Raw genomic sequence first — 25,278 nt, 5'->3', positions numbered from 1 at the left:
AGATGCTCTGTCACAAAGTTGTTCTGTTGCACCTCATGGAACTCAGAGCATTTGTCCTTATCCTTGCTATGATGTGAAGTCACTGAACACAAATGGTCTTCTGAGAAGCCTCCCTTGACACCTTCCCCTGGGACACTCGCAGTCCCCCATGGTGTATAGTCTCTCTCATTTCAACAAGCACCAGTAAGCCCAGCTTGGATGGATCCTAGGCTGTGTTTCCAGAGGATGTGCGCCCCAGGGAAGGTGGTCGGGTGCTGATTAACTCCACCCAAGGAGGTGCGGAAGCATTCCCTGGGGGTCTCGGTTGGTTGGTTCCTAACTGCAGGTGATATTTCTGTCTCCCTCCTCCTCATTTCAGCCTCTGCTCTGAAGGACACTTCCCTGGGGGCTTAGACTCATCTGACTTGAGGTCTAGGTAAGAACAGAGCCTCACTTCCTCTCTACAATGATGCCTTCCCAGAAGCTTCTGGAGCCTGTCTGTCCTTGCAAGCACAGACTATAAGGCATGCTGGCCTTCAGCCAATAAGAGGTGGGTGGGCAGTGTTCTAACCTGCTTCTCATTTGTTGGTTAGTTCTGGCACATGTTCTGTGGAATCTTAGGGTATGGAGACTCAAAGCACAGTGTTCACAACACCCTTGCATTGGCCTTTCTTCCCTCCCTGCCCTGTTCCAATATTTTCTCACTCTTTTCTTCCTGGGATTATCTTCCAAATAAAGCACCTGCTTCCTGCCCCTTGTTTGGATTCTGTTACGGTTTGACTGAAATAGTTCTCTGTGGCTTATGTTTTTAATGTCCCTTAGCTGTTGATGCTATTTGGGGGTGGGGGGTGTTGTAGCACCTTTAAGAGGGGAGGTCAGAGCTGCTGTGAGTAGGTCATGAGGAGAGGGCCTTTGAAGACCATCTCACTTGCTTTCTGCTTCCTGGTTTGCTAAGATATTAACAGCCTCTGCCACGCCCTCCAACTGCCATGACCTGAGATGCCTGCCTGTGCCTTCCTCAGCACGGAGGATGGAAAGCACAGCTCAGAATAAATCTTTCCTTCCTTAAGTTACTTCTGTCAGGTATGATGATCATAGAGATGTAAAAATAACTAACGCAGGCTCTGTCCTTTCGCACTGTGTGCATGTAAATGTGATATCCAGAGCTGATGCTGGGCATTTTCTTAATTCCTCTCCTTAATTTTGAAGACAGGGCCTCTCATTGAAACTGGAGCTCAAAAATTTACCAAGCCCTGGGGATCCCCCTGTCTCTGCTTTCTCGGGGCTGGAATCACAGGCAGGGCTCACCATGCCTAGGCATTGCTTTCAGTGTGGGTGATGGGGATAAAACTCAGGCCCTCATGTTTGTATAAGTGCTTTATCAACCGAGTCATTTCCTTAGGTTCTGTTCTTAGGCTGCTCCAAATGAAGACAACTCCCCATCTGTCTTACGGTTTCTCTTGCAGTCAAAGAGACACCATGACAATGGCAAGTCTTTTCAAGGAAAACATTTAATTTGGGGATAGCTAACAGTTTCAGAGGTTTCATCTGTTATCTTCATGGTGGAAAGCATGGCAGTGTGCAGGCAAACATGGTGCTGGAGGAGCTGAGAGTTCTACACCTTGATGTGCAGGCAGCAGAAGGAGACACAGTGGCCAATCTTGAGCTTCTAAGACCTCAAGGCCTGCCCCCAGGGACCCACTGCCCCCAACAAGGCTAGACCTACTCCACCAAGGCCACACCTCCTAGTAGTGCCGCTTCCTATGGCCAAGCATTCTAACACATGAGTCTATGGGGGCCATCCCTATCCAGATCACCACACCACCTATCTCTACCACCATTTTCTTCCTACAGAATCTTTGAGCCATAATGTTGGCTGGAATTGTTTTTTCCTCCAGCTCCAACCAATAGTTCTCAAGTTCCTGGTCCTAGAGATTGGTTCAGGGCAGGCACAGGCTACTCTGTCAGAGTGACTGAATTTCTCTGCACTGATTTGGGATGTAGACAGCTTGACCCATGGATGCTTTCATAGAGGCGGTTCAAAGAAGGCTATGTGTATCTTGTTACTCTATGATAATGAGATCTCTTTCCCTCTCCCTTGAAGTGGGCTTGGCCTGTCATTGCCTTGGCAATAGAAGAAGATATAAGACTACATCAGAGGATGGTGGCTTCTGTTTGTGGTCTTTGAGAGGACTGCTGTTTTCTCTAGGCATGTCGAGCCACTGTTTTGAGAAATGGACTCCCCTGCTACAGAGACCCAAAGAGAAGCCCTGAGAAGATGGGAAGGAAAGGTCCCAGCTACACCTAACATTCCAGATATTTTTCTTTTTCTTTTTTTTAAGATTTATTTATTATTATATCTAATAACACTGAAGCTATCTTCAGATGCACCAGAAGAGGGCATCAGATCTCATTATGGATGGTTGTGAGCCACCATGTGGTGGCTGGGATTTGAACTCAGGACCTTTGGAAGAGCAGTCTTAACCACTGAACCATCTCTCCTTCCCTCCAGATATTTCTATCAGCAAATGCATCGAGAGTCTCATTCATTTGCTTTTCCAGGCTAGATCATCCAGGCAACACTAAGTGATAACCAGTTGGTACTGTATGAATCAGAGTAATCAGTCCAAACCCTGCCCACATTGTGAGCTATGATAAGGAAGCAGTTATTTAAAGGGAGCTTGTCACACAGCAGTGTGACAATGCTGGAGTGAAAGGACATGAGATCTGGAATTGTTTCAGCCACACGAGGAGAATCTAAATGCCCCCAGAAAGTGATCAAGACAAAGCTTTTAAAATTTGATCTCAAGACAAGAGCCCTCTGGTGTCTGAACCCTGGCCTGTAACTTTTTTTACTTTCCATTCTACTTCGTTCTAGACACAAAAGAAAGTGGCACGCCTCCTCCAGCAAGGCCACTCCTTCTAATCCTTCCCAAACAATTCTGCCAACTGGAGACCAAACATTCAAATATATCAACCTCTGGGGGCCATTCTCATTCAAACAACCACAGAAAAGGATGGGGAAGATGGTAGTGGGGGAGAAGGATATTGTGGGCACCGGACAGCTAAACAAACAAGAGGAAGTATGTGAAAATGAGAACAAGCTCTAGTTCAGAAAGATGCCCTGAGTGGCAAGAGGAGATTTTAGGGAGGTTGTATGCTCTGAGTGTGATGTGTCCATCTTAGCCTCGTATGTTTGATACTTGATTCCTAGCAGGGTCCTCCTTTAGGAGTCTGTGAGTCCTAGGAAGGAGCATGTCACTGAAAGCATGTCCTGGGGTGCTGCGTCTTGCTCTGGTCCCCTCTGTAACCCCTTCTCTGACTCCTGTTTGCCATGAGGCAAACAGCTGTCCTTCGCCACCTGCCTCTGCCATTGGCGCCTTCTGCTTGAGATTTCAGAGTCCAGCAAGTATGGACTAAGCCCTCAAATAAACCCATTCTCCTTTATGTTGTTCTTGTTGGGTGTCTTGCAACAAAAAGTAGCTAGAACAGAAAGGAAGGGTGTGTAGGCAAGCAGGGTTAGTGAGCCCACACTGTTCTGACTGTGGTGGGCAATCATTAAAGAGGGTTCAGAGAGGAAGGCTTTAACAGTCCTCAAGGGGTCTAGTCAAGAGTAGTGGTGCTTCAGTATGATGCTTAGTATATGTTCAGCCAAGGGAGTGGTACTATTAGAAGGTGTGGCCCTGTTGGAGTAGATGTGTCCCTGTGGGTGTCGGCTATAAGACCCTTATCATAGCTGCCTGGAAGTTAGTATTCTGCTAGCAGCCTTCATATGGAGATGTAGAACTCTCAGCTATTGCAGTGTCATACCTGCCTGGATGCTGCCATGCTCCCACCTTGATGACAATGGGCTCAACCTCTGAACCTGTAAGCCTGCCCCAATTAAATGTTGGTCTTATAAGAGTTGCCTTGGTCATGGTGTCTGTCACAGCAGTAAAACTCTAAGACATTCTTTGTATGAATCTGAGGTTCAAGGGCAAGGCCTATGAGATACCTGGGAGCAAGCTGCACTGGGGTAGATGGTTATATCACAAAGATGTCCATTAAGGGTTACCATACCTACCAGACATCCCCTCAGGACAACACTGGAAACATAATCACTGTTTACAAGTCTAGAGCTATTTTGCATCTCACTTGGCAAATGCATGAAAATTCTCATTCAGTTGCTTTCCTGGAATTGTTTTTGAAGTAGCCCTTCCTTCCCAGAAACCAGAGAGTACATATTCAGTTCTCTCATACTTTGCCCTGATAGAAAATACAGTGAAGATAAAGACTTCACAGTTTTCTGATTTATGGGCGACTCATCAGGTTTTCCAAGCCAACATCACAGAAAGTACAAGGGGCAAAGAGCAAGGATCACTGTTGGCATCTAACAAACATTCATAGGCAGTCATTGCTTTGTAATCTGGAAATACATCCTGCACTCTACATACCATCCCAGGCACAGCTGTTGAGATTGCAGGACAATACACATTCCCTGGGACCAGGCAGGGAATGTGTGTTCTGCAGTTCATGACAATACTGGGAAGGGGAGAATTAGAACCAAAGGCTTGGGAGATTTTATCTTAAGCAACCTGCCGTGTGAGCAAAACCTGAGAAAACCCAGAGGTCCTTGGACACCACCCTGAAATGGCTCTCTTCCTGTGATATGCACACAGTACCTAGTGGTCTGTCCTTGTTATTTTAAGGAAGATTCTCAAGTAAATTCCTCAGTCATTTGCTCTAGTTATATACCTTGAAAGAAGAAAACCATCAGAAATCCCAGTAAAACTCCCTCATTTTTGTATTTAAATGTTTTATTTAAAATTGTATGTTCAGGTGAATACATATGCTCTCAGAGGCCAGAAGAGAACATTGGGTCCCTTGGAGTTAGTTACAAATGGCTACAGACTGCCTGATATGAGAGCCAAACCTGGGTCATCTGTAAGACCAGCAAGTGCTCTTAACCACTGAACCATCATTCCATCCCCTCCCCTATATTGTAGACTCCAGTTGTTCGCTTTTTATGTTTCTTCTGGGATTCTTATAGAAACAGGAATAGAGTTTCATGCTTGGATTATGTCCTAATTATTGTTCTGTTGCTGTGGAGAGACACCACAACCATGGCTACTCTTATAAAAGAAAGCACTTACTTAGACTTGCACTCTGTTTCAGACATTCAGTCCGTTATCATCATGGTGGGGAGCGTGGCAGCACGCAGGCAGACAAGGCTCTGGAGAAGTAGCTCAGAGTTCTACATCTGGATTTGCAAGCTTGAACTTTTGAAACCTTAAAGCCCACTCGTAGTGACACGTTTCCTCCAACAAGGTACACCTTCTAATCCTACACAAGTCATGCCATTCCCTGATGACTACACATTCTGATCTATGGGCCTACGGGGGCCGTTCTCATTCAACCCACAATACTGAGATAGATCCTCAAAGCCAACGCCAACAGGGCTAGTGAATGGAAAGTTAAATGCATAGCTAGGCACAGTGACTTGTGTCTATAGTCCCAGCCTTTGGGAAGGATCACTGCAAGTTCAGAGCCAGCCTGGGCTATATACTGAATTTTAGGCTAGCCTGTTTGCATTTCTGGATTTGGTGAGTCATTTCATGTCTAACTAGTGTTCTCATGGCACACCAGTTGAAAATGGAGCTTTTTCAAGGCAAGTGTGGCAGTATAAGCACAGCGCTGCTGAGTCCTGGTCAGCGGCAGCATCGTTAAGGGTCCCGGGACCTTCCGGACACCTGTGGAAGTGGGAACTCTGACACTGAAGCAGAAGAGGACTGCATTACAGTGTCCCTTCTGGATTGACATCTGTGGTCACAGCCAAAGGGCACGGGCTTCAGTCAGCTGGGTGCTTGTTTCTCTCCATGCCTTCCAGTAGGATCCTTACTAAGGGAGGTGGGCTTTGTGTAATCACAAAAACAACTCTTGTTTTTAAAGAGTCATAAAATCAGACAGACAAGCAAACTCAAACTTGGGAATCAGGTCGATTCACCGCCAAGTTTCTCTCCTTCTAAATGGATCATTGATAAGAATCCACTGCACTAGTTACACTGTAAGGAGATTGTTTTTCAGGAGCAAGTAGAAGTGTCTGTTCTGTTTAAATTAAGGGTCTGTAAGTACCAGCCAGGGACTGAGTTGATGGCCATTTCTGTAATAAAATAATAAATCATGGGCATAGTTAAGGATGCAAGAAACACCACATTCTTGTTTTGCTAAAACAATTAAGCAATGAGCCATCTGGGTCCTTTTGTTAATCACCAGAACACACACAACAGAATTTAGTCTTTCATTTAGCTTTATTAATTTATCCCAACTTCTCACAATACTAATAATAGAATTCATTTCAAAATAAAGATCTTGAAAAATATTGTCCAACCATTACTATCTTTTACAAGGTTGTCATTTGAAAACTTTTAGCTCCATGCCAGCCTCATCATGTCAGAAGAATTTGTTTTAAATATAGATGGATTGGAAGCAAGAAGATGGTGGCTGAAATCTCTTCCCTGTGTAGGGGCTGAATCTATCTAGCGCCATCCAGTGCTACTGTTTGTGATGGCGGGCTATTTCATAACTGTGTTCTCAGGTTCAGTAGCCATTTCCCACAGGTGGTTACTGAACTCCTGAAGTGCCAGGACAATCAAGGAACAGTTTGGAAATTTCCAGAATTGTGGTGAATTTCCATCAAAAATGGGCACACTGGGTTTGTGGCCATGATATTAGCTAGCGAGTGACTCTAAGGCTAGAGAAACAGAGGGCATTGACTTGGAAGTTGGAGAAGTAACAGAAATTACTCAGGTACTTCAGGAACCCACGTCTTCTCCAGTTCTTATCTGAAACAACTGTATTTGGAGAAGTTTCTAAGCTTACCCTATAGAAAGCTAATTCCATTCAGAAAAAAATGAGCAAGAATTCTTTTCTCAGCTGCATCCTGACTCACTCAGCAGCCTTGTGGACGAGCCTAGGTTCTCCTCTGGTTAAGGTGGATGTCCTGCAACCATGTGAACATTTAACCGGAAGCCACATTTAGGGGGTCTTGAACAATTGTTATGGGCTCCTAGGTGGTCGGTCAAACCTCAGGAACCTTTAATAGTCAGATCTATTTTGCCTTGTAAAGATTTTGGCTTTCCCCCTTTTATAAGTTGCTATTTCTCATCAAGCCAACACGACTCTCCTAAGTGTTTATGAGCATGTTCTGATGTGCTGACCCTTCCAGCACTGGTGACCCAAGAGAGAATACATTGCAGGGAAATCTGGTTGTGAGCTAGAGAAGAGCTAGAACAGACGAGCGGAGGTAGAAAGTCTCAAGGAAACTGTCCTGACCATGAAAATGTCTCAACCAGGCCCGCGGACTCTTCAGCAGGCAGTGCCAAGCTGCACGGTTGGACCAAACCTCTCTCCTGTCTTCTTCCCAGCCCCACCCATTCCTCCCTGAATCCTTCTGCTGCCTTGTGAGCTTGGGGTCAACAAATGGACATGAAGTGTGTGCCAGTCAGCCTAGTCAGAAGGAGCGGACCGCCAGGCCGCCGCACAGCCCTGATTCTAACTGTCACGACTGGCCACATACACTCTCTGAGGGAGTGAGTGCTCCGTGACATTTACCTGCTGGATTTGACATCTCCCAGAAGTGCTGCCAGTCAATGCCTGGGCCTCTTCCCACAGTCAGGGATAAAAGCGAATGTTAAATGCTCAGTGTGGCCAGAGTGTGGGGAGGAGAAGGGGGAGACTCTGCTCTCCTTCATGATGACCACGTCTGGTGGTGAAGACAATGAATCCATTGTTTTTCTTGCTAAAAACAAAACAAACCAAAAAACAGCCAACATAGCCAGGTGGCAGCGATTTTCTTAGTCCCAGAACTCGGAGGCAGAGACAAGTGGTTTGCTATGAGTTTGAGGCCAGCCTGGTCTACAGAGTTAGTTTCAGGACAGCCATGGCTATACAGAGAAACCCTGTCTCAAAAAAAAAAAAAAAAAAAAAAAAAACCATACCAAACAACAAAAACGAGTCAACAATCAGTGCCGTAAGGCACCTGGGAAGATTTCTAGCTTTTTGTTGCTTGCTTGTTTGTTTTAACAAAGTTTCTTCTCTTCTACTCCAGAAGCCCAGACACTGGGGTCTGGCTCAGGACATACGGGAAATGTGGCGCCCAGCATTTGTTTGTTTGTTCTGTCAAGGTTACTCATCGTTCTTCCACAGGGTGGGTCTGGTCGAATCGCCACAGCTGGCTGGGTTTACCGTCACACTGATGCAGGTACAAATCCTTACTGCTTGGCTGAGCCCCAGCCTCCACGCATTTTCCAGAAAGAATATGGATGATCATTCCATCCTGAAAAGAGAAAGAAGAAGCCCAGTTCCTGACGGTCGGCAAAGAAGGACATTTTAAAGATTCGTGCTGAGCATTAACGACTAACAGAGGTGGTGTGAACTAGCCCGGAAGGAATGGTAGCATTGTTAGTTAATAGAAAATATAATTTAATTAACCCTAACATTTAGACGGTCCTCAAGCCTACGGGGTCTGTCTTAAACTCAATTGCTTGTATTGCTGTTATATGATTGTGTCACTTCTTAGAGTGTTCTGGTTGGGATCACTCTGGTCATGGCGTGTCCAGTCTTCCCGTTGTTTTATCAGAGACACTGTTATCACTGCCTTCATGAGTTTGTGCTTTTAAAAAAGGGTTCTTTAGCACTACTCTCTGCAAAACCTGCAATTTGACATTGTGGCCGCCAGGTGGCAGAAGCGAGCAAAACTTGAGGGTCTCCTGAAGGTCTACTCAGACTAGCCATATCCAATCTACTCCTACTGGAGTAGATTTAATATCAACCCTAACACTCCCCTTTCAAGAAAAATTTGATTTCTTTACAAAATTAAACAACTTTGGCCACAACGTTATAAATTTATCTTCATTGTTGAGATATTACAAAATATAGACTGTTTAAAATACACACACTTTAGTATTTTCTAGAATATCCCATCATGCCAAAGACACCATTACTCACTAGCTGCCACTTGCCCTTCTCCTCCTAGCTAGAGAACCAGCAGTCTCCTTTCTGTGGTTCTGCGTCCCCCTGTTCTAGACATTTCACGTAAGCACAATTGTATAGAGTGGTTCCTTTATAATTAGTCTCCTTCATTTTGCATGTTTTCCAGATTTATTCATGTTGAGGCAAAAACTAGTACTTCATTTGCCTTTTTCTTTCTTTTTACTGTGGTAAAAGGCATACTAAAACTTGTTGCTTTTTAAGCCTTTTCAACCCTAAAGTTTAGAAATATTAAATGTTAGTTTTCCATAATTTTTCATGGTAAAAATATTCTCCACTTATTAAACAATAATTCTTCCTTCCTCAGCCACGGATAACCACTGTTCACTTTGTGTTTCTAAGACTTTAACTGCTTCGTATAAAATATATAGCATGGAAGGATACAGTTTGGTGTGTGTGTGTATGTGTACATGCATGCATTTATATGTTTGTGTGTGTATGTGTGCATGTGTGTGTGTTTGTGTGTGGGGGGATTAGTTATTAATCTAGCCTAGTATCCTCAAGGGTCACTCCTGTTGTACCACATGACATAACTTCCTTCCACTTTAAGGCTGAGTAATATTTCGTTACATGGAATTCTAGGAGATAAGTGGTCATACCTAAGAAATAAGCTGTAGGAGACCGCGCCCACATTTTATTTATTCAGTTATGATGGATGTTTAAGTTGTTTGCAGTGCTTTTGTCTTATAAATAGTCCACCAGGAATAATAGTGTCTCATTCTTTTCCTGACTGAAGAATACCTTACACACACACACACACACACCCCACATGTATTATGTATGTATGTATATATATATATGCATGCAGGCGGGCATGGATATTCCTGGACACTGGCCCCAGGGCCTTATGTACAAGGAGTAAGTGCTCTAGACCACTGAACTAAATCCCCAGACACAGCTCATTTCTTGATGCCTGGAAATATTGCCATGTGTGTCTTACTGATCTTTTGTCTCTGTTGCTTGTTGGGAGCGAAGCTTAATTTTTCTCTGATGGGATTTTCCTCTCCTTTGCTCTATGAAGCACCGGTGTGAAGCGCTGCTAACTTTATCTGCTTCACTCTCAGGCAGACTTGAAGAAGAATGTGGATGTGTATCTGTTTGCCTAGTGGTTCCCTAACTGAACTAGAAGGATGTGACAAGAGGAGACGCATGAACGCATGCTGAAGATGTGGTGCCCTTGGTCCTGAGACTGAAGGATCCTCAACAGAGCAGAACAAGAGGGGCTCACGGCAGGAATGAGTTTCAGGGACCGTCTTCTGATTGTTCTGGTGCAGTAAGGACCTGTCTTACGGTAAGACTGGCCTTTCCCCAATTCGGTGCCTGGAGTCATTCACTAACCTAAGTATTGCAATCCATCTATTTTCTTTCCATTAAGGTGTATTCTCTGGGAAGGATCTAGAATTTATCCACCGGAAAAACTTTACAAAAACGATGAGGTATTTACAGTGGGATGTGCATTATAATGAAGAAACTGACATCCATATATTTATTTTAGAATACTTTAAAAATGTTTAAAATAAATGTTTATTTTTATTTTATGAGTGCCTGAATTTGTCTGTGCACCATGTTCATGCAGTTCCAGCAATGGCCAGAAGAGGGCAGAAGCTCCTCTTGAACTGGAGTTATAGATCGTTGCTAGCTTCCAAGGAATTGAACCTGAGTCCTTTTAAAAAGGAGCCAGTGTTCTTAACCATCAAGCTATCTCTCCAGGTCCAACCTATCTATCTATCCATCTATCTATCTATCTGTCTGTCTGTCTGTCTGTCTGTCTATCTTCTATCTAGTTTATATCTAGTCTATGTCTATGTATTTATGTATCTATCAATAGTTACTTCTTTTAAATTTTAGATTGTGTCACTCCTAAATGTACACCACTGAGTGGGTTGTTTCTGTAACATCCTTCGTCATCCAAACTAATTCAAGCTAATAATCTGTAACAGCATGGGGGACAAATCAGTATATCTCCGGAGGCTGGGGACCAGAGACCCCAAGGTTAAGCCACTAAGCTCAACAACAGAAATACCACTGTGGAGCATACCTGAGGTCTAGGAAGAGCCCAGGCTGCCATGCTAACACGGTCAGTCTGCTCAGACGTTCTAGCTGACCATACGTTCCTTGTGATCAGCGCGCGTTTCCAGAACGGGCGAATTACCTCTTGGAAGTCCCAGAACTGCTGATGGATGGTGGGGCCTTCCTCCCTGCAGGTCTGCAGAGTCACCTGCTCTCCTCTGACATCGAAGCACAGGCGCTGTGGGCTGCCCAAGAGAATCTCCTTCCTGCTGGTGTGCTCCAGGTTCTGGGCAGAGGGGGATGGCAGTTAGCATAGCCAAAAGGATACCCTGTCCAGAGCCCAGGGGAGACAAGGGAACACACAGGAGAGCCAGGTTCTACACCATTTTCAGATTTTACAGAAGCAGCAGCAAAACTCTTCCTCGGTTCTCAGGAGCCAAGAAAGGCATCCTGGCCTTTCTCAGGATTCTAGTTCCATATTCTGGCATGTTCCTGGCTTCCTATTTCCTGTTTGCAGATAAGGCTGTTTTAAAGGCTGCCGGTGCTGGGTGCATACTGCTGGAAGGCCAGGGGAGTGATCTCTCCGAGGCCCAGGCTGGTTTCCTTCTAGAGACATCTTACCTGCCCCTGACCAGTTTCCCTGCTATTTCCCTGTTGTCTGTGGCGTCTGTGGACTCTTGATCATGGGTCCCATTGCTACCAGGGTTTTAAAGAACTGAGTTTGTGGCCCTTTATGGAGGGGCTTTAACTGCCGGGGGCAGTGCTGACCAATCGGATGACATGTTTTGACAGCCCCACCTTCTCCTGGTTCCTGCCGGATGCAGTCTGTGGGGAAACTCTGCTAATCAAGGTCAGAGTCCATCACTGAGCAGATAGTCTTCTGAGGCTCTGTGCGTCACGGAAGGCTCACTTCAGTAGCAGGGCTTCTCCTTCTCTGACCTTGTCTGGAGAATTCAACCCCGCCCCCCTCACACACACACACACACACACACACACACACACACACTCAGGTAGCCTCCGATTAGAGGATCAGCTTCCTATCACCTGAGATTCCTAAAATGCTTCCCCATGCTAATGAGGCATTTCAGTACCCGGATGTTTCTACCTCCCAATCCTCCAAATTATATGAGCCTTGAATCACCCCAAGTAAAGCTGATCTGACTCCCTGCAGCTGGTTAGTGGCCGTATGTTCTCACGTGGCTTCCGAACCCCTCGACCCCTCAGGGAGAGTCACACAGTCTGGAACTTCTTTTTATGTTTAACCGTGTGACCGAGACAGGACTGGCATTGTGGTGTACAGCCCGTGCCGTCACTTGAGCCCTACGCTCAGAAAGGTTGGTTTCATGCTCTTGATCCAATCTTTTTAGTTTATACATTGCTGCCACTGTCTGGAAATTCTTTTTTTTTTTGTTTGTTTGTTTTGTTTTGTTTTTGTTTGTTTTTTTTTGTTTGTTTGTTTTTTTCGAGACAGGGTTCCTCTGTGTAGCCCTGGCTGTCCTGGAACTCACTTGTAGACCAGGCTGGCCTCGAACTCAGAAATCTGCCTGCCTCTGCCTTCCAGAGTGCTGGGATTACAGGTGTGCGCCACCACTGCCCGGCTTGGAAATTCTTAATAACTGTTGAATTAGAGACATCACATCTTCCATTTGCATTAGGCCCTGCTAATTCGCAAATTAAATATAGTGGTCGGCCTTGCTTGAAAACTCCAAAACTGCACAGTTAGCATAAATTTGGACCCTAAACACATCTCAGAAGCAAGCTTGTGGGCAAAGAGAGAGTAATTTTTTTCCCACTCTAAATCCCATCTGGAGCGGCAGATAACTTCCCAGTTGTTTCCTTGTGGTCGCGGGGGAGGTGGTTTTAGTGTATCTTTGCCAGGACAGACTTCCCTGACAGTAATACAAAGCCTCATCTCCAACACCCTCGCTCCCGAGCTGGAAGTCTCTTCTCCCTGCCTGCAGCCACACTCCTGAACTCCTGAGGTTGGTGGCCACTGGTCCCTGCCACCTCTCAGGGAAGCCTAGATCACGCAATGGCAAGTTCGCAGTTGCCACTTGAGTTTTCCTTCTTGGATATTTCCCTTTCTTTCCTGTAAACTCGACCTGTGCATGGAAAGGGACATTTCATATCCTTTTTTATCTGGCATATACTTAGGTCCCCCCGCCCCCAGGCCAGGCGGGAAGAGTAGTCAGCTTACTTATTTTCCAATATTACCACCAAGATCCCACAGCTAGCTGGTGGGAACTTGATCCGAACCTGGCTCTACACGGCAGTAAGGCGTGGTCAGTTGTCTGCCTAACGTGACTTCCTCCCGAGGTCGTATGCCTTCATCTCTCTGGGTCTAGTGCTACTGTTTGAACGTGAAGCATCATCCCCCATGGGCCCGTCCTTCACGTGCTCAGTTCCCCAGCTCCACCCCCTGCTTTGAAGGCTGTGGAGCCTCAGGAGGCGGGGCCTGACAGTGGAAGCCATCTCTAGAGGCAAACCCCCGAGGCTATGCGCCCCTGGTCCTGGCTTGCTTTATCTGGGACTTACTCTGCACTACAAGAGCAAGCTACCAAATACCGCATACTTCCATCACCAGAGACAAGCCGCTCCCACGGCCACCCCCATTGCCATGGCTTTCCCACATATTTCAAAAGGAACTGAAATCCTCTTGAGATAGTGAGCTTAAGCCGGGTGGTGGTGGAGCACACCTGTAATCCCAGCACTTGGGAGGCAGAGGCGGAGGCGGAGGTGGAGGCAGAGGCAGAGGCTGGCGGATTTCTGAGTTCGAGGCCAGCCTGGTCTACAGAGTGAGTTCCAGGACAACCAGGGCTACACAGAGAAACCCTGTCTCAAAAAAAAAAAAAAAAAAAAAAAAAAAAAAAAAAAAAAGAGCTTCAAAACCAAAACCAAAAATTTCCTTTCCTCCCATGTCCCTGTCATGTATTTAGATCATAGAGATGCAAAAACTTACTAAAATATCTGGTATGAATGACCACTGGTATTTTAGGGGAAAATGGTAAAGTGGATCCTGAGCCGACTCCTTCCCTGTGTGCCCTCCAGGCCCTGAGCCCGTGCCTAGCACTTCAGGCTCGGACAGCAAGGCTGGAACCAGCTTCCCATCGAGATGTCCTAGGCTTGCAGGGCAGGCTGGGCCCCAGACTTCCCATGGAGGTGTTTCCTCCTTCACCCCAGGCTCCCCGACTCTCAGTCAGCTGTAGTTTGCCCACATTAGGCAGCTTTGGAGTCTGACAGCTCAATTCAAAGAACCCCTCTCACAGACTGAGTCAGATCTGGGCCGGGGCTACACGGAGAAGTTACTCGAGTTGTGCAATGAAGTAGTGGACGCGTGACCTCTCAGCCATCAGTGAGGATGGACAGCTGGTGCTTACCATGGACACTTACTCCTATGATGAGAAATTAAAGTATGCAGACCTAAGTAAGGAGCACAGTAGTCTCCCAAATGGCCAGAATCTAGATTCCAAATGAATCTAGAGTCTCCTCTGGCTTTATGATTTCTTTTCTAACCCTACTCTTGGACCTTTCCTCAGTGCTGGAGGACCTGAGGTGGGCATTCCTGGGGGAGGGGGAGGAGGGCGGCTCTACGACCCAGCTTCCTCGTGTGGCAGATGCAAGGGCTGGACAAGTAGCCCCATCATCCCTTCTAACTGAGATGCTCCATTCTTTGACGTTGGTCCAGTCAAAGGTGAGGATGCTGTGGTCAGACCTGTGACAAGTCATCACAGTGGGGCCGTGGCCTGTCAAGGGACATGGGGCCACAGAAGGAAACTACTCCAAAGGGAATTGGAGGGTAACCTAGGAAACAGCACAGACTTATAAGTTGGGATGCTATCCATCCCAAGGAGTATCATCACCCACCTGTTGCTGCCGGCTGTTACTGCAAGGAGCCAGTGTCACAGGGCAGCCCAGGATGTCACCTTCTGCTTGGCAGTCTGCACAGAGGCCAAATCCATTGTTGTGGAGCTGAAAATGGACATCCACATTGATGTGAGTCTGACCTCCACCGAGAGGATGCCTTGAGACAGGTTCTAATCCCCGGGCATCTCTAGACCTTATCCCAGTGTGCATGGTTCAGTCACCATGAGATGAGTCAAGACACTTATCTTAAGACAGAAGCCTCCAGAAGGAGTCAGGCCATGGATCTAGCATGGATTATAGGGAAAATGGTTGCTTTCCTCGGACTGTCAGGGAGACAGGGAGGGGGAGTCCAAAGGCCTCTGAGTCCCTGCTGAGACTATACATGGTTGCCCAGTGTAGAGGGCGAGCAATCTTGTCTTGGCAAGTGACCTCCCTGTCCTGGGCCATGCCTTGCCTTTCCAGAGAACCTGGGCCTGTGCTCAGATGGGTACAGCTCAGGGTAGACATTGGCCAGAAACCAGTGGAATGTCCGGCATCCCAGCCTCCTCTGCAGCTTCAGGCGCTCTGTGCAGTCTGGCTTGACAACCTGCAGGTAGAGAAGGGCATGGGGGTAAGGCCAGGAAAGCTCCCTCCACCCCGAGCTCACCCAGGAGGGGAGGGGTAGACGCAGCCGTGGAAGCGCAGAAGGAGTGGGGCAGAGCCACCACACATCTCAGGATTGCAAACAGGAGGAAGGGCCCTATGTTGAGAGAGGTTTAGAAGGCAGAGTTGGGATTTTCTCTAGAAAGAGGTATGGAACCACCAAAACTGGAGGCAGTGCTGCATCTTCTCACAGACCCCCAAATCTTCAGCCAAAAGGACCACAGTGTCTATTCCTCAAGGAGTTTTCTCTTTGTTTCTTTGTTTCTTTCTTTTTAAAGATTTATTTATTTATTTTATTTATGTGAGTACACTGTAGCTATCTTCAGACACACCAGAAGAGTGCATCAGATCCCATTACAGGCTGTTGCGAGCCACCATGTGTTTGCTGGGAATTGAACTCAAGACTTTTGGAAAAGCAGTCAGTGTTCTTAACTGCTGAGCCATTTCTCTAGCCCAGGAGGTTTCTCTGGAGTGTGAAGAAATGACGGACTCTATCTGGGTTGTACCCCAGGCCTTGTAAAGGCAAGAGCTGGCCCAGAGGCAGTGGAGACACCGTCTGATGGGTTAGTTTCAGGGTGGGGTACAAGGGGAGGCAAGTTGACTTCTCCCCTGAATCTCAATTTTTCTCCATTGATGAACCACTCACTTATTTAGGCTGCACTGCCCCCATCATTGGTGTTCTCTTTATAACACGACTGTAGGAGGATGAACACCAGCCCTCAATGCTAGGCTTTAGGCTGCTTGGTAAGATATGAAGAAACCCATCGAGAAGGTTAGAATAAATCTCCTGGGAGAAGGGCTTTAGAGAGGGCTTGGAATAACCAAATACAGCAGAGTGGAGGTGAGAAAGGAGAGAGGAGGGAAGAGGATAGGGGAAGAGAGAGGAGTGTGTGTGTGTGTGTGTGTGTGTTTTTGTGTGTGTGTGTATGTATATGTGTGTGTATGTGTGTATGTGTGTGTGTGTATGTGTGTGTGTGTATGTGTATATGTGTGTGTGTATGTGTGTGTGTGTATGTATATGTATGTGTGTATGTGTGTGTATGTGTGTGTGTATATGTGTGTGTGTATGTGTGTGTGTGTGTGTGTGTCTGGGGGAAGGAGGGGGGTGATGGCCATGCCAGGGTTCCACGCTGGTGGCCTCTGGTTTTCAGTGAGACACAGAGGGGCCCAGCAGGCTGTAAATCCTTTCCATGCTGTGCCGGGCTGACTACATCCAACATGCTGTGCTCTAAGTGAGCCTGTCCAATGGAAGGTTGGGCCGGGTGCATCGGAAGCCTGAATATATTTTAATTCTTTTTTTAATGGGTCCTCTATAAATTAAATCTGCATTGACATTAAACAAGAGTTATGTGAAAGCAAAAAGAAAATACGAAATCGACACCCATTATACAAGAGGAAGGAAAAAAAGATGCTCTAGCCTTAGGGAAGCCCGAAAATTAAAAGGCACAGCTGCGTTACGGTACTTGTTAGAACTCCACAGAAGGATACTGGCTCCCCACTGTCAGGGGGGTAAATTCTAAACTCTAGCTCAGCCCTTGGCAGCTTCAGGATCTCCCTCTAACCCCTCCTCTGGTGTCTGAGTGACCCCAGGCAGCCATAGTTGAAGGACACTTCTGGGGTGTCTAGACTTAGGATTAAGTAGAGTCCTGGTGAGAGTTGTGCCTTTACCTCCAATCCTCCTCTACAAACCCAAGCCAGAAGTGACAGTAGTGGGTCCCTCCTGTGTGCAAAAGGAGCTGGTACTACTCTGGGTGATACTTGGACTCACTCGTGGAGACCCAGAGGGAACTCTAGTTATCTCAAGCTTGGATCTGCATTGAAATTTTATGTGTCATCTCCCATTAAAGAGACCACAGATAAACTTCAAGGAGTTCTGAGAATTGTCTGGAGGCTGTCTGCTGTAGGGAAGAGGGCGCGTTTGGATTAAAAAAATCCTAAGGACCTCAAGAAAAGTGGGCACTGGGGCTCCTTCGTGGCTCAACCCTGTGTGACCTTCCTTACATGCAGTGGGCATGGGTGTGTCCCTCTGAGGTTCCTGCCTTCATCTGCTATCCAGCAGTAGGCTGGTGAGGGACTTCATGAAGAGAGAGGATTCCTGACTATGCTGGTCCTCTAGGCCCCTACCTGCAATGTACCAAGTGTCATGGCAGCCTGTGACTCACAGCGGACAGCATGTGTATGTCTCTCCACAGGAACTGACCAATTCAGAGCACACTGAGGGGCATTTAATTACATGATTAAAGCTTCAACTTCTGTGGCCTTTTTGAGTTTCATATTTATTTTTATATCCAGGTGTGTTCTTTGTCTTGGATATTCCCTAACCCCTGAGTACCACTCAGGATGAAAGGGCTCTCAGAGATATGGTTGGTCCCTTATCGGGCTCTGTAGTGAAAGGCTGCATCCTGCACATTGCATCCTGTAGCAGTCTGGGGATTCCAGGCAGAGGTCAACTCTGATGCTCCAGGGAGGTTCTGGCAGGAACTTAGGGCAGCGCCAACAGAGGGAAGGGTCATTCCAGAGGACCAACTCAGGGAAGCCCAAGGCAAGAATAAGGGAGCAGGCCCTCTTTGGCTGACCTTAAGCTGATGGCCTTATGTTGGACAAAGACCCCCACCATCCCTCCTTACCTTGCTCAAGGCAAAGGCCTCTGGGATGTGCCTGTAGAAGGTTTCCTTGAAGGATGATAACCAGGTCTCAGCAATGCGGATCTTGTTCCTCAAGATGACCTCAGGGTCAGTCCCGGAGCTGGCTTCTTGGCTTTGGTAGATGTATCCCACCCGAGAGCAGGGAAGAATTTCAACAGAGCCACCGCAGAGCCAGGCCTGTCACAGGAGGAGAAAGTGAATGTCTCTCTCGCTCCCACTCCCTGTCTCTGAGCCGCTGGCAGAACACCAGCAAGTCATAAGCAGAGTGACCATTTCAAACGCTCCGAGTGCGCTTCTCAGATCCGAGAGTTGGGCAGGTAGGCGGGACAGGCAGAGGGCAGTTGTCCTAGACTGGAACTGAGGGAGTAATGGCTGACACTTATGCAACTTCCTGAACAAACCACCTGGAAACGGCCAGGATGCAAAGCAGCTGAGGGGTCAGCACCCCACCTAAGGGAATGCTTTCTCGAGGAAAATGTGTCTACAGTGGCTAGGGAATTCCTAAAAGCCAGTGCTGTCTCCTGCGTTGAAGACACCAGAGACACCCCCTTCTCCACTCCTTCCAGAAGCTTCCCCACAGCTCCCCACTGTCCACTGGACAAGAAGCCTTCCTTCTATAGTTGGTGACAGAAATTACAGTTGAGTAGTGCTGCTGGGACAGGCCTCAGTTCAAGAACTAAAAAGCACACAAGGCATGGGTTCTCAAAGCCTGTGTGTCATGGTACCTCAGAGAACGGGGAGGGTACTGCAGATGTCTGTCGGTCATTAGAGAAGCAGCAACCTCGGTCATTATGCAGACTGCAAGCCTGATGTAACTCACTCACGTGCCCACGTTAGATTGGTCTGCTACAGGATGGACATCTTTGCTGGATTGGGTTTTGGACAGTTGGTGTGACTGAACAGCAAGCACAATGCTATGACCAGTGTGGCACAGACAGTGAAGGTAGTGGCCCAGCCTGGTTCCCAGAACAGAGGGCCCAGCAGGTCCAGCATGGTTCTGAGGATGGAGAGGCTAAGCTACACCCAACTGGTCCTCAGTCTTTGAACGTAACTACTCAGTGCCAAGACTGTTTTCACATTTCACGGTGGGTGTTGTAAATGATCCCCTTGACCTTCCTAGTGCTGTGACCCTTTAATATAGTTCCTCACGATGTGGTGACCCCCAACCATAAAATTATTTTCATTGCTATTTCACAACTGACATTTTGCTGCTGTTCATCCCAATGTATGCTTTCTTTTTTCTTTCTTTTTTTTAATTGAATATCTTCTTCATTTACGTTGTCAATGTGTATTTTCTGAAGGTCTTAGGTGACCCCTGTGAAAAGGTTGTAACCCGTCAGGTTGGGAACGGCTGCCCTAGATTCTAAGGGTGGCACGAGCAGAGAATGTCCCAGAAGCTCCGAGCTCTCTGCACTGAGAGGAAAGGCCGACAGTATCTCCTCTCCAGATGAGGATTTTGAAGGTCAAGTTTACAGAAGAGGCTGAGAGTAAAGTCAAGGTAGGTCATAAGAGACGTGGCCTGGGGGCAGGGGGGGGGCTGTTGCCACAACTCTATATAATTTGCCCACAACTTTTTCCCCAACACCTGTCTGCACAACCTGCCTCCGAGCTACATGCATGGCTCCAGAGACCACCCACATGCACTGATGACGCCGGGCCTACCTTGAAGGACATCTCGAGATTTTCACTACCCCACAGTGACAGGAGGGGATCATAGGCTCCGGTGTTTTGGAAGTAATGTCTGTCCACAGCCACCACCTCTTGGGGTACCACAGGGCTCCTGCACAGAGAAGCCAGAGAGGAAGCTGTAGTTCCTCCCCAAGCCCAGAAACAGGGCCCGGATGGGGCTTCCAGGAGGCGTGTCCAGTGATTTAGACAGATGACTCTGGGCTCTGGTGAAGCTCAGTATTTTGAATCACAAGACTGGAGCAAAGCAAAAATGTTTGAAATCCAAGAATCTTGTAAAGAGAACTGGGGGCTGGAGAGATGGTTCAGTGGTTAAGAGTGTCTGCTGCTTGTCCAGACGACCCAAGTTTAGTCTGGGACCCACCCATGCCAGGCTGTCCACAACTGCCTGTGACTCCAGCTCTGGGCAATCTGACATCTGCAGATACAGCATGTCCTCACATAGACACATACATAAAAATAAGACTGAAGAATAGGGGGGACTGGGCTTGCCCGGGGCCTTTATAGCTTGTCCTCAGGTCTCTTTCTATAGAAGGGACCAGTGAGTCACCTGAGTCCCTCTAAAGAGATGTCTGAGAAAAAGGAATTAGTCAAAAGGGAGGCAGTTGCCAGGTCCAAACCAAAGGATGTTATCAGGCTCTCTTATAATGTTGACTCTGAAATGTCTCCCACAGGTTCATACTCTGAGCGCTCCATCCCCAGACTGCGGTACTGTCTGGAGGCACGGAGCTCTTGGGAAGTGGTGGCCCTTGACGGCGACATTCATGCTCTGGTCTGGCTTCCTGTCAGTTTTTGGTTTTCTTGAGACAGGGTTTCTCTGTGTAGCCCTGGCTGTCCTGAAACTCACTCTGTAGACCAGGCTGGCCTCCAACTCAGAAATCTGCCTGCCTCTGCCTCTCAAGTGCTTGGGAAAAGCACTTAAAGGCCTGCGCCACCACCGCCCGGCATGGCTGAATGCTTTTTACACGATTGGCTTGTTTAGTTTTCACAGCCCAACCGTCCAATGTGCCTGTCAGCAGGAAGCTGCCACACACGTGAAATAACTTCCTTCCTGTCCAAGTGTGAGCCCAGGGAGGGGAAGACTACAGCGAGGCCTCACCTGATGGGGCTGATGGGGGATGGGAGGGCCTTCAGCTCCTGCTCCCCCAGGGCCTCCCATCGGAAATCCAGCTTCCAGTCCAGCGCCCCTCGCTGCAGCGTGGATGCAGAGTACTGAAGTGTCTTCCAGTCAATCACGTCTATGACCGGGGACACCACTCGGCTCCTGGAAAGAACCGAGGATCAGACAACGACGCAGACCACTCATTAGCTGGGGGACAGAAACAAGATCTATGTAACGTGTGGCCCAGTGCAGCAGCCATGGGCCACTCCAGCCTGTTGGCCTTGAAACTGTGACCCAGGAAAGAATCTCAATTTAGAATATTTAATATGAAAAAAGGGATGTAAAAACTTTAAATAATTTTTATATTGATTACATACAGATACTATATTTTGGATATACTAAGATGGACCAGGGAACCAGGGCTGATAATAGACTCCAGATCCTTTGGCCAGGGCGTGGAGGACGTTGTGGCGCTTCAAAGCAGCTGTCTGGTTGCCACAGTGTCCCCTCTACCCCACTGCACCTAGGAAATGAAGGCTCCTGGAGATCTGTCTTCCTTCGGAGACACTGGGTCCTCATCTGATGACAGAATGTTTCCTGACACAGACTCGAGAGGCAGCAGGGCTCCTTTCTCTGTCAGAGAGCAGCTATCAGCTCTGGCACTAAGACCAGAGCAGCTTTGCTTTCTAAGGTGTGGTGTGGTGTGGTGTGGTGTGGTGTGGTGTGGTGTGGTGTGGTGTGGTAGTGTGGTGTGGTATGCTGTGCTGTGCTGTGGGCTGTGTGCTGTGAGCAGTGTCAGGCAGCTCAGAAGAGCTGGTAGGACTGAGTCCTACACAAATTCGGAAAGAGGGTCTTAGACTTGCCCAGTTCTCAGAGTATCACAGCGTAGGGATTCCAGATAGGATAACTCAGGCGGCTGAGCAGTGGCTTTCTTTCAGGCTCTCAATGAGCCAGACAAGGTTGGCCCTACAGAAGAGTGGGCAAATGTCGTGAGGAGGCCATGGGAGGATAAAAAGACGGTGGAATCTCAGACAGCAGTGGGCATGTGAAGAAAAGACCCTAAAGACACCAGGACCCCAAGATCAGAGGCTCGGGGGCAGGCATAAAATAAAGATGGATTCAAAGGAGTTGAGACAGACGCTACCAGAGGGCATGGGAAAAGCAGCATGATCGGCAGGGCAGTGCTAACCCGTGGGATGTGGTAAGGCCCTCTCAACTCCACACTCCCAGGGCTTGGCCTAGTTAGAACATCACACTCTTCCTTCCTTTAGGAACTCCCCATATTTATACAACGCCCAAGCCTCTGCAAGCCCCAAGGAACAGACAGCACACAGTGAAGACCAAAGTCCTTCTCAAATGGTGGGTGGATGCTCTGTTCTCTGAGCAACCGCACTTGCAGGCTCTCTCTCTCAGACCTGGTCCTTCCTCTGCAGATCCCAGGTTGGATGAATTACCTGTCACCAGCTATTCTGCTGAGGAGGGGCTCCAGCCAGCCAGGGTGGCACTCGCAGTGGGTGTCCATGAAGACCAGCACATCCCCCGTGGCCCTGGTGGCCCCCAGCATCCGGGCCCCGATAGTGCCAAGTCTCTTGTTACTCCTGAGCAACTTTACAGCCTCCAGCCCGGCCACGTATTCACTGAGAGCAGACTTCAGTGGTTCTGGAAGTGACAGGGCCCTGTCAGTGGGGGGTTCACAGGGGGGGATGCCACATGGAACAGATCTGTGCTGAGCATTTCAAAGAAGTCTTATTGAGTGCCGGATTCTCTGCCCCCAGTGTTTTACTAAAGGATGGTCATTTCTAAGGTTTGGGGTGGCTTATAAGAACTATTAACCACCAGGAGGGACAGAGTGGAAAACCTGAAGAGGAGAGAGACCATGCAAATCCCTCAGGATGGGGATATACCCAAGAAAACCTGCTCTACCATTCCAGCCTCAGGCTCTAGCCCAGAGAACCTAACTAAGACAGTGGACAATGGGGTTAAGAACCCGGGGGTCATAAAACGTTGTAGCTGTTAGACCACTGAAGTGTTTGTTGTGCCAGAGGTTTCACCCCAGTGGCAGGGTGAGTCTGAGGAGAGGAAGGAGATGAGAGACCAGAGCTACTTCTAGCTGTGTGCTTTTGGAAGGAAGCGAGGGCTGTGTGTGCTTCAGGGACTATCCAGGGATCCAGATGCCGGTTAGGTGGGAAAGGCAGAGCTGAGGACCTGGGAGGAATCCTGTCTCAGGTTTCGATTGTGATGAAACAAACCAACACAAGCAACTTGGGGAGCAAAAGGTTTCTTTTGTTTTATAACTCTCAGGCATAATCTACCACGGAGGGAGGAAAGGGCATGAATGAATTCATTGCAGGAACTAAGTCAGTTCAGCAGCTGATAGATAGGAAGGGACAAAAGGTCGGCTCTCAAGGACTCTGCCCCAGTCAGGGCCCAAGAGTCTTTAGGTACCCAGACCACGCCCACCTACTGCCAATCATCCTCAACAAATGTGGGTCCTCAGATGATGGCACCACTTCTCCTGGCTGCAGATTCCCCTGGCTCAGCTGAGATCTAGAGATCCCGAAGTCACCCAGAAGGCACCGGGGATGGAGCCCAGGGCTTCACCAGACTGGGCAAGTGCTCTACTCCTGAACTGTATCCCAGGCCTTTGCTTGCTTGCTTTTTGAGATTATAATTTAATTAGACCATTTCTTCCTGCCCCCTTCTCCCCCAACCCCTCCCATACATCCCTTCCCACTCTCCTTCAAATTTATGGCCTCTTTTCACTAATTATTATCTCACACATCTATCTATCTATCTATCTATCTATCTATCTATCTATCTATCTATCCATCCATCATCTTTCTTTCTTTCTTTCTTTCTTCCTTCCTTCCTTCCTTCCTTCCTTCCTTCCTTCCTTCCTTCCTTCCTTCCTTTCTATTTACAGGAATTATATATATTTCTAAGTATAACCTGTTGAGTCCATATAATGTTATTTGTATGTATGTTTTCAGGGCTGACTATTTGACAATGACTATTTACCTATTGGTAAATTCCTCCCTGGGGAGGATCACCTCTCCTGCTCGCAGGTTTTCCCAGTGACCTCACTCCTTGTGGAGCATTGAACTTCATGGGCCTCAGCTTCCCCGCTCAGTTTGGCACATTCATTACTTGTTTCCTTTGAGACAGCGTCTCACTATGCAGCCAAGGCTGGCCCTGACTCACAGAGATCCAATTGCTTTTGCCTCCAGAGTACTGGGATTAAAGGTGTATGCCTCCAGGCCCAGCTCATATTTTTTAAAAACATTTGCTACAAGTTCTCATTAAATTGTCTAAGCTGGCCTTGAACTCTATCTGTAGTGTGGGCGTGAAGCTTCTGCCTCAGCTTCCTAAGTAGCTGGGATTACAGTCTCCCACTTCCACCCCACAGCCACTGTCAGTGTTTTAACAAGTTTGTCTAGGGAGTTCAGGAAATGGAAGTCTGAGACCCACTTACTCAGGGGTCAGGCGGGAGCTTCTCTATCGATGACTTCCTTTATGCTGTTCCTGTCCTGAGCATCCTGACAAAGGAAGCATCCACCACATCCTACGGTCTGGGCTCTGGGCCCAACTCTCCCTCACTTAGCACAACTCAGCTCTGGTCATTTTCTCATCTTTCCCCTCAGTTTTCCCTTCTGGACAGCCAGTGGGTTTTGCCCAGCACCCAGCAGGCAGGGAGCTCCCAGGTAAAGGCCACTTTCTTTAGACACTGTATCTTGGGGAGAGGCTAACAGGGTGTGTGTGAAATCAAAGGCTAAGGAAGACAACCCCAGCTGACTGAAGTCCCTCCTTGTCACCTTACTGACCTCCTTTGGGGTCCTTCAGCCATTAATGATGCACACTGCAGTATGTGTTCCCTCTTCACCGGAAGCCTACCAATACGCTTGAAATGAAATCGCCCTTCCTTCTGTCCTTCCCTCCTTCCTTCTTGTCCAAGGCCAGCCTCCTCCCAATGAGTGATCCAGGGTTACCTTGCTGGCTGAGGTCATCTACGAGGATGATTTCCTGCAGCAAGGCCCGGGGTGCTGTGTCCAGGATGCTGTGCACAGTTCTCAAGAGCGTGGGCCAGGCCTCATCGTGGAAGCAGAGGATGACACTGGCTGTAGGCAGGCCGCTTGTAGGGTGCTGCTGCAGACACCTGCAGGGGAGGAGTGTTAGGGAGCCTTCCGGGGAGGGGGGGAGCTGAGAAGGCTTCTTCTTCTTCTGCAGAGAAGCCAGCCGCCCCTCACTCTTCATGCCTGGCTGGGCCACTGCCACCATAACCTCCTCCCATCCCAGCTCAGTGGCTCTCCGGGGATTTCAGGCAGA

At 47.9% G+C, this 25,278-nt stretch overlaps 1 protein-coding gene across 1 annotated transcript in view; it reads right to left on the bottom strand.

Moving 5' to 3' along the window:
- Nucleotides 1–4,801: 4,801 nt before the first annotated feature.
- Galnt15 (polypeptide N-acetylgalactosaminyltransferase 15) overlaps nucleotides 4,802–25,278 on the bottom strand; it is a 33,400-nt gene continuing 12,923 nt past the window's right edge. The window contains exons 2-10 of the mRNA XM_052190110.1: nucleotides 24,942–25,108; nucleotides 22,410–22,614; nucleotides 20,953–21,117; nucleotides 19,830–19,947; nucleotides 18,150–18,344; nucleotides 15,335–15,466; nucleotides 14,881–14,985; nucleotides 11,159–11,302; nucleotides 4,802–8,293 (exon numbers count right to left, since the gene is read on the bottom strand). Coding sequence (XP_052046070.1) covers nucleotides 8,147–8,293; nucleotides 11,159–11,302; nucleotides 14,881–14,985; nucleotides 15,335–15,466; nucleotides 18,150–18,344; nucleotides 19,830–19,947; nucleotides 20,953–21,117; nucleotides 22,410–22,614; nucleotides 24,942–25,108 — 1,378 coding nt within the window. The 3' untranslated portion in view covers nucleotides 4,802–8,146. The remainder of the gene's footprint in view (nucleotides 8,294–11,158; nucleotides 11,303–14,880; nucleotides 14,986–15,334; nucleotides 15,467–18,149; nucleotides 18,345–19,829; nucleotides 19,948–20,952; nucleotides 21,118–22,409; nucleotides 22,615–24,941; nucleotides 25,109–25,278) is intronic.

This window comes from Apodemus sylvaticus, chromosome 8 (assembly GCF_947179515.1).
Source record: "Apodemus sylvaticus chromosome 8, mApoSyl1.1, whole genome shotgun sequence".
NCBI lineage: Eukaryota > Metazoa > Chordata > Mammalia > Rodentia > Muridae > Apodemus > Apodemus sylvaticus.
Note: the sequence above shows the minus strand (reverse complement) of the source record. Positions and strands in the feature narration are given on the sequence as shown.